The sequence below is a fragment of the Rutilus rutilus genome, assembly GCF_951802725.1.
Source record: "Rutilus rutilus genome assembly, chromosome: 8".
In the NCBI taxonomy this organism is placed as follows: Eukaryota; Metazoa; Chordata; class Actinopteri; order Cypriniformes; family Leuciscidae; genus Rutilus; species Rutilus rutilus.
In genome coordinates this window covers 27,614,538-27,626,044 of record NC_140222.1, presented here as the reverse complement: position 1 = coordinate 27,626,044, position 11,507 = coordinate 27,614,538, and the positions used below count along the sequence as shown (strand labels likewise).

The 11,507-nt window shown below is 36.0% G+C and overlaps 2 protein-coding genes across 3 annotated transcripts; both read right to left on the bottom strand.

Moving 5' to 3' along the window:
* Positions 1-1,767: 1,767 nt before the first annotated feature.
* On the bottom strand, positions 1,768-7,112 carry LOC311295767 (mast cell protease 1A-like). 2 transcript variants are annotated; one of them, XM_084417272.1, is made up of 7 exons: positions 7,056-7,112; positions 5,849-5,921; positions 5,475-5,576; positions 5,224-5,374; positions 4,976-5,117; positions 2,079-2,333; positions 1,768-1,988 (listed from the first exon to the last, which is right to left on the bottom strand). In XM_084417272.1, the coding sequence occupies exons 2-7, from the start codon at positions 5,904-5,906 to the stop codon at positions 1,830-1,832; spliced, it is 867 nt and encodes a 288-aa protein (XP_084273398.1). In that variant the 5' UTR covers positions 5,907-5,921; positions 7,056-7,112; the 3' UTR covers positions 1,768-1,829. The 2 variants fall into 2 exon arrangements, with proteins under 2 accessions (XP_084273398.1, XP_084273397.1); XM_084417271.1 differs by lacking the exons at positions 5,849-5,921; positions 7,056-7,112 and having other exon boundaries at positions 5,475-5,830.
* A 1,817-nt stretch (positions 7,113-8,929) lies between these two features.
* Positions 8,930-11,116, bottom strand: LOC311294893 (mast cell protease 1A-like). The gene is made up of 5 exons (XM_084415958.1): positions 10,927-11,116; positions 10,683-10,833; positions 9,981-10,113; positions 9,637-9,888; positions 8,930-9,459 (listed from the first exon to the last, which is right to left on the bottom strand). The coding sequence occupies exons 1-5, from the start codon at positions 10,988-10,990 to the stop codon at positions 9,304-9,306; spliced, it is 756 nt and encodes a 251-aa protein (XP_084272084.1). The 5' UTR covers positions 10,991-11,116; the 3' UTR covers positions 8,930-9,303.
* Between the last annotated feature and the right edge of the window lie 391 nt (positions 11,117-11,507).

Here is an 11,507-nt window from a genome sequence, read left to right as displayed (position 1 = left end):
TCCTCAAAAAATGGCTATTAAAACCTCCTCAAAAATGTCCTTAAGTTCATCAAAATAACTTCCAGAGGCCAATTCGTACTCACACTCAGCGGTGGGGAAGTGGACGGGGCTATCTTCCCAGCCTCTGAACTCCACAAGCACTCCCTCGGCGATCAGCGGTGTTGCCGGCTTGCGCACCTGGTCAGACTCGAAAGGGCTCAGGCTCCAGGGAGATGTCCTCTCCTGTCCTCTCCTCAGGTTCAGGCTCGTGCATCGCGGCAGGCTGGTCTCCCTTGTCTGCGGTGCCGATTGTGAATGGTGAGTCGTTTGTTCACCAGCACCCACTCCACGAATGCAGCAAAATCCTCTTTTGGACTGGTGATGTAAAAGACACAGAGTGAGCGGTCCGGCTAGTTTGTTTGGCATGCTAGCTGGATGAAATCCCGAGTGTGGCTTTCCTGCGGTCTTCCTGCTCCAGGCACAACAACTGAACGGTGGGAAGGTCCATGGTGAATTAGCTTCTGTTTAGGTTTGGTGTTCTGTTACAATCTGGTTGTACAAATCACACAAACGCAGGAGATCAAGGAAATAGAATAGTATTTAATAATAAATCCAACAGGGAACACTTGGAGAACACAAGCACAATCAAATATTGAAGACACCGAACAATGAACACAGAAAACACTGGGCTTAAATACCAAAGGAATACTAATGACATAATTGATAGAACAGGTGAATGAATTAAAAAATGTTTTATTTGTTTAACCTCCTATAAACTCTGAAACTGAATTAGATTTTTGGGTAACACTTTATTTTACAGTGTCTTTATTACATATGTTACATATAGGCTACTTACCATAGTAATAACAATAAATTATGCATAATTGCATGCAACTAACCCTCAACCAAATCCTAATCCTACCCTAACCCTATAGTAAGTACATGTAGTTACTTAATATTACACAGTACTTAAACTTATGATTACACTGTAACAATGACACCTTAAAATAAAGTGTAACCAATTTTTGTAAATGTAGCTTTATTACATAAAATGCATTATGTATTACATAATATACATTTTTCAATACAACATAAACAGCATAAATCGACTTGTTTTATTTTGAAAAGCAAAAACAAAACAAAAATGTTACGGTGAGGCACATAATGGATGCGAATGGGTTCCATTTTTGGAGGTTTTAAAAGCAGAAATGTGAATAATTTTATAAAAGCATTAATTACTCTCATGAAACTGTTGTATGATTTGAGCTGTAAAGTGGTTTAATACTAAAGTTCATCCATTTTACAGTCACTTAAGTGTTAACGCCATTGTCATCGTGGCAAAGTTGTAAAATCGAATATAACTTATTGACCCATATTGTTTGTCTCTTGTGGCTACACTATTGAAAAAGTGAGTATTTTAACATGTATGGATTCACTTTCATTATAAGTGTATTCATATAATTTTTTTGTGATAATCAACAATAATAACTGCTATCGAATGAGCTTAACTTGTACCGAACTCAGAATATAAAGCAGATGTTCAATAAATTATTGTGAAGATCTCATAATCTGCAAAGTTCCAGTGAATTCTTGCTTTACAATTCTGTCCCAATCAAAGATGGTTTGTGCTGTGAAGGCAGTGCAGTTTCACAGTGTTCAAGGCGGATGTGGTAAAACTTCACAATATGTTGAGGAAACCATTGTGGGGAGAGCATTTTGCCTACTGGAAATATTCTATATGTAATCTATAAATGTGATACAAAAAAAAAAAGCCACTTGACTCAAGGATGATTGATTTGATGCATTTATTGAAACAATTTGGAGACATTCAAGACAAAATCAAGAAAATGTTAATAAACATTTCCAATAAACTTATGTATCCATGGAAGATATGCTGAAACCTTCATATAAACTTCAGGTAGTTTAGGTGAATTACAGAGATCTGGGTCTCCGAAGGATGTGACACCAACTGCAGTGTCTCCACAAACCAAAGGACCTCCTGAATCCCCCTGTTAACAATGCAAACACAAAGTGCACAATTTTGGGCTTCATATCAGTCAGTGTTTGGATCAAATGACAGATGATGATCTTGTACTTACGGTGCAACTTCCTCCATCGCCATATGTACACATCATCTGTGAAGCTGAATAGTTGCCTTCTCCCCATTTATTTTCACAAATTGTGTTATTTATGATCTTCACATTTGTCTCCATGAGACGATTGCTAAGTGGACCATTAATATCCAGATTTCCCCAGCCTGAAACACTGCACACAGAATGCACTTCATTGTCCTCTTCTTTCATTGGTATGGAAATCCAGTTGACTTTCTCACTTTGGGTGACCTTTTTATCCAGCTGTTGTACAAAATCACATAGAAAGATTTAATCATATTGAATGACGGTTTTCCAAATGTTATTTTATTCTATTTTATTTTATCATAACAGATGTAACCCGTCTTAGAACGTTTCCCTTTAGTTGAGATTTGTTTGTCTGGTTTATTTTCTGATCAAGTATTTATGCATCTTTGTAAAGGTTCAGATACGCTGAAATATTGATGTATTAACAGCATCTAAATAAAAGCATTTACGTATGCAAAGCTTTAGAAACATGAATCCTTTATATTTAATGCTGGCTATTTGTACATTTTACTATTTGATATTTTTGAGCCCCTGCACACATACACTAACCTCTTCTAAAAATGATATACAAAATAATAATATAAATGTGCAAATTGCAACATAGAGTACAATTACAGTGACGCTGCACTCTGTGTAATACTTGGTTTTGATTGGCCAATCGTTGTAATTAGCGGTCCGTCATCCATCACAACGTTTTTTGTTTTGTTTTTTATGCCAAAAAAACTCAAAAATATAACAATACATAACAACAGGAACAATAAAGACCGAGACATATATCATGAAAGCAATACATTTAAAATAATTAAGAGCCAGAGAAGAGAAGGAAAACACGACGCTGCATGGCGAGGTTTGTTTATGTCTCTTATCACAAATGCAACTGGCGCCATCTTGCGTCTTAGTTATTGACTGTTATGGAAACGACTCAGTATTAATTACTTTAATATTGTTTAAGTGTTTGTCTTGTTGTCAATAGTTTTAGTGGGCTATTTTTTTCCTTGGCGGAAGTTTTAAAATACTGTACAGGTAAGATTATAAAATAATTTGCAGCTGTGTTAAAATATGGCCTATTTATCAGTTTAAAACATCTTTTTCACTTTAGAAATAATGGTCCAGATTATTAGTAGTTCCTGCATAGTGACTAGGTAACACGAACAATTAGTGATGCATTTTATGACTAGGGCCTATTCAGAGTAAAAATGATAATTACGTTTCAGACATGCTAATGTTCTTTATAATTTGTCGGTTAGTGATTAATTATTGATTACCTAATAAGGAGATATCTCCTAAATTTGATAATACTTACTGATAATAAGCCTGTTTCATTTTAGTTAATAGTAGCAGTGTTGGGCAAGTTACTTCGAAACTGTAATGCGTTATTTATTACTTATTACTGTCATTTCAAAGTAATTCGTTACATTACAATATTACTGTATTTAAAATGTAAGGCATTACACTACTATTGCATTACTTTTAAGTTACTCTCACCCAAATAACTGCAAATATGGATTTGGCAATCTAAATGTAGCTTATGATGCTCAATTAGCTCATTACACATCCAGTAGAAGGTGATGTGGTATCCGACTGAGCTTGGACCCATAAGAAATTTTACTATGATGTACTATAGTACATACCATGGTATACCATAGTAGTACCATGGTATTCCATAGTAGTACTATGGTAGTACCATGGTACCTTACATATAACCATGGTACTATATAGTACTTCAGATAGTATCATGGTACCATGGTACATTGCATGGTACTGTAGATGTTACTATGGTACATAGTATGGTACCTCAGATTTACCGTGGTACCTACCATGGTACATACCATAGTACCTCAGATATAACTATGGTACATACTTTATAGTACTTCAGATATTATCATGGTACCATGATAATATCTGAAGTACTATACTGTACAGTATGTTACTATGGTACATAGTATGGTACCTCAGATTTACCATGGTACATGCCCTAGTACCTCAGATATAACCATGGTACATTCTGCCGTACATATTACCATGGTACATACTTCCTCAGATATAACCTTGGTACCTCAAATATTACCATGGTACTTTGCATGGACGCATGGTACAGAAATCTTTTTACTTTAAGCCCGGGGTAAACTTTAGGGTTAAACTTTAGCAAAAATAAAAATAACTAATGAATAATAACTAAGCCAAATATTTTTATTTTATTTTAATTATTATTGTGAGTGACTGCAGTAGTGTGGGCATAGGCCATTTGGTCTATGAACGAGTCATAGATCTCCAAAATCAGTTTTAAATGTATAATGTAATATTAATGAGATTTTTATTTAAGTAATGTTCTAATTCTAGATGTTTGTAAATGCTGCATGATTTTGACGTGGTTTAATCAATGGCCGTGCGCGTGAACTTTGAACATTCATGTCGCTTTCAAACCCATACTGTCTATTTTTCAAACACTGGAGCGGCCGCGGCGCAGAGTTGCCATGGAAACGGAGTGAAACATTTTGCGCGGACGTTTCTCCTCTGCTGATCTCGCGGTGATTTTGGCGAATTTGCATGAAGGAAAAAAAAACTACCACTTTATTCCAGGTTAACTGCTTGTAACGCGCGTTACTGACATTTGTACCGAGTAAAATATTACATTTTTCCCCCCTGTAATGCCTTACATTACCGCGTTACAGCAAAAAGCAATGCATTACAGTAATTAATTACTTTTGTAACGCGTTACTCCCAACACTGAATAGTAGTAGATGAAGTGTTAATGTTAGTCCTGCATTACTTCCTGCTTAGTTACTTATTAATGACGGACCATTATTCTAAAGTGTTACCAGATATCATTTTGAACTGAAATGAGTACAGATTGTTACCCTTAAAAGCATAATGTCATTCATAACAGGTTCCACGGTAAAGTCTGGATGCTGGTGGTAGGACTTTACTCCGATGCGGACTGAACCCTCAGTCGTGTTTTTTAGGTCATGTGCACCAACCACAACTGTCAAATTCTCCAGTCTGTTAATATCAAATAGATTTTATCAATATAATCAGCCTTTTCTTTTTAGAGTATAGAAGCCTATGTCAAATGTCATGATAAACATTTCCAAACAATAGACTGTACTTGTTTCGGCAATGTGCAGCAGTCAAGAGAAACTCATCAGAAATTAGGAATCCACCACAGTTATGGAGCCTGTTCTTCTGAATAGAAACCATGTAAGGTCTGGAGTGGGGTTTGGCTTCTGTGCCGTTCACTATACCCACATTCACATGAGCTGAGAGAGAGAGAGAGAGAGAGAGAGAGAGAGAGAGAGAGAGAGGGGGTTAGTTGCATTATTAACTAGATGAATCAATATTCAGTTCAGTTAGTCTCACCAGTGAAGGTCAGGTGTGGCAGCAGAGAGGCCAGCAGGAGCAGAGAGATGATGATGATGGTCATGATGAAGAAGACGATCAGTGAGCTCTCATGATAAAACACTGTATAAATATAAGGGTGGGTGGAGACAATGAGCTTCTGGTAACTATGTATCAGACCAGCTTCCATGGAACCACAATGTCATATCTAATGATCTCAAACAAAATCAAGTGAGCTGTAGACATGACTAAGTGAATAATTAATAACATGGCATAAATAAATAAAATAAAATAAAAGTACTGAAATTCGTACAGAAAATGTAGATGGAAATTGAGAACTGTATTACAGTGCATGCAACTAAAATAATAAGTAACTAACAAAAAAAAAAGTTCACCATGGCCTGGGTGGATGTGGTTGAACAGATATGTGGCTAGAACCGCAGTTGAGCTCATAAGCTCCACAACTCTCTGTCAAGATGAAAAACAGTAAGGGACAGTAAATTTGCTGTTAAATTTGTACATGAAATACTCTCACTTGCGGAATGAACATACCTTAAAATGTATTAAAAACAACAGTTCAGGCAGAAAATCCATATCAGATTATACATTTAAGACATGGGCTGCATATGTTGTCAACAGGAAACAGCTTTTTTATCAGAATGTACAATCATGTTCATCTAATAAGGTTAAAAAAAGAGCAGATCTTATCAGCAAGAATTACAGCATTTTCCCAGCCAGTTGCAATGCTCATTTGAATGTTTTGATTTGTTCTTATGGGTTTTGGGGGCAACACATTACAAGTACATCTGGTAAAAAAATAAAAAAGTAACTATTAAAGTTATGCATTACTTTTAAATTAACAATAAGTTACTTTTCCAAATAAGCAACACTTTTTGCATCTCAGTTACTCAGAGACTATTTGGACTAGACCAACCAAATTTGTATATATTAAACTTGCATCTGTCTGCTAATTACCCATTCCATTTGAAGATGATTACATATGACATATCGTTTACAGTATTTATTTGAATGGAAGAAGCCAGATGTTGTAACTGACCCCAACCCAGGGACGGTTGCAACATGTTAAAAATACCTTAAATTTCACTAATTAACTTTAGCTTTTTGTCTCAATGAGCATAGAATTCTGAAAATATTAACTGTTTTAGGCCTAGGCCTACTATAATATTATAGTATTATTTATTTATACAATAATATTACTGTAGCCTAGTCATATTTATCAAATAACAGTGAGTTTGGTTTGTTTATGTGTAGAACATAGGCCTATAGATTCAGTGTGCAGGTGTTACAGATGCTATTCAATCTCTCCATATTTCAGTGTCAGACAGGAAGAATTGAACAATTTGCAAAGCAACAAACTTTTATTAAACATGCAATTTATAACTTGTTGCAACCGTCCCCAACCCTATCAGCCATGACCATCATATGCCTGTTAGACACACTGACTTTGACACATGCTAACCATATCACTAAGAAGTCAACAAAACAATAATTCAAACTAAGTAAGTTTTGTTTTATTCATACAAAATGTCAGGACATGCAGTATGAAAAAAATACATCTCATGAAAATTTTTACTTTCATACCTCCAAAACAAGTTTTGTTCAGTAAATGCAGCAGCAGATGTTGAATATGTCATTTGCATAGACTGTAAAAAATAGGTCATTTATCTTCTTGGTGGGGGGAGGGTCTAACTGTGCATGTGCAGTATGAGTGTCATCACTCTAGCTTGTTTCTGATTGGAGAAAAACGACATGTTGCAACCATCCCCTGTTGCAACTGTCCCCGCTCTCCCTAGACTAAATGTGAGCATGCATTTACTCCTCTCACTTGAACAAAAACAGATTCAGTTCTCCTCAAAATGAATAAAAACAGTGAAAAGTTTAGCAAAAAGGCAATATTATGTTAAATTGATAAATGTAATGTATGTACTTAATCTCACTTTATTATCCAGTTCTACCAGAAAGACTCGGGAGATAAATTGATATAACAAACGTATATTTATTAACAGCCCAGCAAGCATACATTTATAAAGTTCTTTGGCTAGGCCCCGTCCTTAGCGCGCAATGCAAGGGTAGCGGAAACTGCATATCCTGCCTGAAGACGAAGGCAGGGGCGCAGCCGACCCCCTGGAGGTAAAGGAAGGGACCATCCTGGTGGTGGTGGGGAGGATGAAGGGGAAGGTACCATCTTGGTGGTGGTTGGGGAGGATGGAGGTAATTGGAGGTAATAAGTCAGCATCTGCGAACTCAGACAAATGTAAGTACCAATCTTTTATACTGCGAGTGTTAGCACATGATTGGTTAGAAGTGAGGTAATACATGACGCGCTGATTGAGTCTTCCTGGCAGAACTTACGCTAAAACGTTCATTTTCTTTGCTGCTGACTTTCGTTGTTCCAATTCAATCAAGTTAAACATCACATTTGTGTTTCCTTTTTTACCCCTTTTTTATTGCTAAAGTAAAAGTGTTTTGCCTCTTATTCTTTTGCAATCCAGAATGGCAGCACAGCTGAAAGGTTTGTTTGAGCGGCGCCCTCTACTGTACAGATGTGAATCTGCATTTCCTTCATGATATTATGTTTCCCGAGTTTATGTTTTCTGCTTTATGACACAAGAAACAAATGATTATACAGTGTTAAAGGACAAGTTCGGTATTTTACACTTAAAGCCCTGTTTACAGATCGTTTATGATGAAATAGAACGGTTAAGATTAAAATTTGGACACATGCTGCTGTCCCGAGAATTTTAGGTTTATTTCGCTGTCCCCTCCAGCTACACAATGGTTGTCTAGGCGCACTGGAACATTCCTTCCTAAAACACATTAAACTTTCGTTTACAAAGACGTGAAACTCAACGAGTGGTCAGGGGTGTTCACTGATATGCCCACACAAAAATCGCTGAAAAAGATGCTTTCCAACAGGTGTTTTACCATTTGTTGTAAAACTGTGGACCTATTTTTCCAAATGCGTCACACCCGTGTTTCTTCCGTTGAGAGCTTGAATAATAGACACTCCAGCCCAGTTGGTGGCGATAATGCACCTTTGCCAATTGCAAGCAAACCACTGGCATTTCATTGAATACACAGAAGAAGCAGAAGAAGAAGCGGCGGAGTAATACCGTACCTCACACAGCTCGTCCAATACAAGTCAATGGAGTTGGACAAAAACTATGATAAAACCTGTTGGAAAGCATCTTTTTCAGCGATTTATGAGTGAGCATACCAGTGAACACCCCTGACCACTCGGTGAGTTTCACGTCTTTGTAAACGAAAGTTTAATGTGTTTTAGGAAGGATTGTTCCAGTGCACCTAGACAACCATTGTGTAGCTGGAGGGGACAGCGAAATAAACCTAAAATTCTCGGGCCAGCAGCATGTGTCCAAATTTTAATCTTAACCGTTCTATTTCATCAGAAACGATCTGTAAACAGGGCTTTAAGTGTAAAATACCGAACTTGTCCTTTAAGGATCATTTGTTTATTTTGTTATTGAGATGAAAGCGCACTGTACATATTTATATATATTGCAATGTATATTATGTTTATTGAAAGAAGTTTTGAGGGCAAATTAACTTAACTTTAAAAAAGCAAAATCACCCCATTTCCCCGGCAATTAATTCAATTAACATATCCAATAATGCTCTTTATCAATGGAAGATCTGAAAAATCTGAAAATAAACTTTTACAGTTACTGCAATTTCATGAGGTTATAAAATTGAGGACCATTTGACTTGTCCTGATAGTTTTATTAGAACAAGATGTGGGAGAAAATCTGTTAAACATTTGGAAACATATCTGATTAAGAACTAGTACAACACATCTTTTTTATTATTAAAGTCAATTATTTTTAATTATGTCTTTGATCCATGGAAGAAATGCTGAAATCTTCATATAAACTTCAGGATATTCAGGTGAATTACAGCGATCAGGGTCACCGAAAGATGTGACACCAACTGCAGTGTCTCCACAAACCAACGGACCTCCTGAATCCCCCTGTTAAAAAAACAACAACACTCTCTTCAGCACATTGAGACTGCTTCATGCATTGTAAAGTGTTAAATAAATCAAAATAATAATTAATTTATTATTCTATAGATATATTTATTTTATATGTTAATCACTAATATTATTATTATTATTATTAAAAAAAAATTAAAAAAGTTTACATACATCACAGCTTCCTCCATGGCCATATGCACACATCATCTGTGCAGCTGAGAACGCCATTCCCCATCTATTTTCACATTTTCTGTTATCCATGATCTTCAAATTTGTTTCCATGAGGACTGGGCTTACAGGGCCATTAGTTGCTAAACTTCCCCAGCCTGCAACACTGCAAACAGAATCTGCTGGGATGTCTTCTTCTGTCTTTGGTATTGAAATCCATTCAACATTTTTGTTCTTTTCGACTTTTTTCTCTAGCTGCAATCATAAAAACACAATTATACGTGAATAGACAGTTTTTAAATGATTAGCTATCATTTTGAACAACTGGTATAAATGCAGTATGTTACCCTCAAAAGCATGATGTCATTCCGATAAGGTTTTTCACTATAATTCAGATGTCTGTAGTCGGACTTCACGTTAATGCGGGCATTCTTTATTTGTAGGTCATGTGCACCAACCACAACTGTCAGCTCTTCTGTTCTGTTAATGGCAACATTCATCTTAACTTCAGCTTTTAGATTTCTTTATTCTCTCAGAGAAGATTGTGAAGGATGAAACCATGATTGAGATTTTACTTTTAATTTAGTTCAGTTTGAATCTTACGAAGACTTCAGATGACGCCAACTCTGAATCAACATGCACCACTGCCAAATTTTCTAAATATTGTAATAATTATGATCACAACTTGTACACTGTAAAAAAAAAAAAAAAACGTTGCTTTCTTAAATTTTTAAGTACAATCAACTTAGATGTTTATGTAATTTCAACTTTACAAAAATAATTGTTGAATCTTTTTTTTTATTAAAATTGCTTATTTTTATTATAACTGCATAATTTGTATTATCTTAGCACTGTATATTTTTGTCATATGAACATTACTTTCACAGTCACCTCTGATAACAGATTACTCTAAATTGTAATGTAGAAACATGTATTTTTCTATAAAGCTGCTTTGAAACGATAATGTGTTGTGAAAAGCGCAATACAAATAAATGTGAATTGAATAGAAAATTCATGATTTTAGCTTAGTAAAAAAATTACAGTCTTACTTCATTCGGCAATGTCCAGCAGTCAAGACAAACTCATCAGAAATGAGGAATCCACCACAGATATGTTGACTTTTCACTTGGATAGAAACCATGTAAGGTCTGGAGTGGGGTTTGGCTTCTGTGCCGTTCACTATACCCACATTCACATGAGCTGAGAGAGAGAGAGTGCTGTCAGTCAACTCATTCAGCACACACAAACATTTTTAAAAATCACTATAATATGCTGTTATATAATCAATCTCACCAGTGAAGGTCAGGTGTGGCAGCAGAGAGGCCAGCAGGAGCAGAGAGATGATGATGATGGTCATGATGAAGAAGATGATCAGTGAGTGTCTGCAGAAGAAGCAGAGTACTTATAGGTTTTTTTTTTCAGTGGGTGGAGAGTAATGTCTAAAACCATAACTTCTTGTTACCATCATGTAAGCACCTCATCTGGCAAGCACCAGTGCTGACATTGGTGTGAGGAAAAAAGCGAGGTCCAAAATCTCTGTATAAGGCAATGTCCACTTTTTGTAAAACCCTAAAACAATTTTCTATGTAGGTAACACTCTATTCAAATGCAAGTTAAGCATGTGAAAGACTTTGCATATGCAATGCTAATACAGGTCACATGACCCTATAACTGCATTGATGAATGTAGTATAGGCTATACATATTTTTTTCATATTAAATCTAACACATTTCATATGATAACATTGCACTGAAGCCATTCGAAGCTTTTTTTCCCCTAGATAAATTTGTTTCAGGTTTTGGTCTTTCTTGAAATAGAGTGCAGAGAAAAGGCTAAGTAAAAGCTAAGACGCAGTAAAACTTCACACCCATTGC

Excerpts from the sequence above, each read along its gene's own strand:
- LOC311295767 (XM_084417271.1), bottom strand. The coding sequence starts at position 5,643 with ATGGAAGCTGGTCTGATACATAGTTACCAGAAGCTCATTGTCTCCACC. Across the intron at positions 2,334-4,975 it reads ATGACATTATGCTTTTAAGG|CTGGATAAAAAGGTCACCCA; the intron begins GTAACAATCTGT and ends TTTGTACAACAG. Across the intron at positions 1,989-2,078 it reads GCGATGGAGGAAGTTGCACC|GGGGATTCAGGAGGTCCTTT; the intron begins GTAAGTACAAGA and ends CATTGTTAACAG.
- LOC311294893 (XM_084415958.1), bottom strand. The coding sequence starts at position 10,990 with ATGACCATCATCATCATCTCTCTGCTCCTGCTGGCCTCTCTGCTGCCA. Across the intron at positions 10,114-10,682 it reads GCTGGACATTGCCGAATGAA|AACAGAAGAGCTGACAGTTG; the intron begins GTAAGACTGTAA and ends TGCCATTAACAG. Across the intron at positions 9,889-9,980 it reads ATGACATCATGCTTTTGAGG|CTAGAGAAAAAAGTCGAAAA; the intron begins GTAACATACTGC and ends TTATGATTGCAG.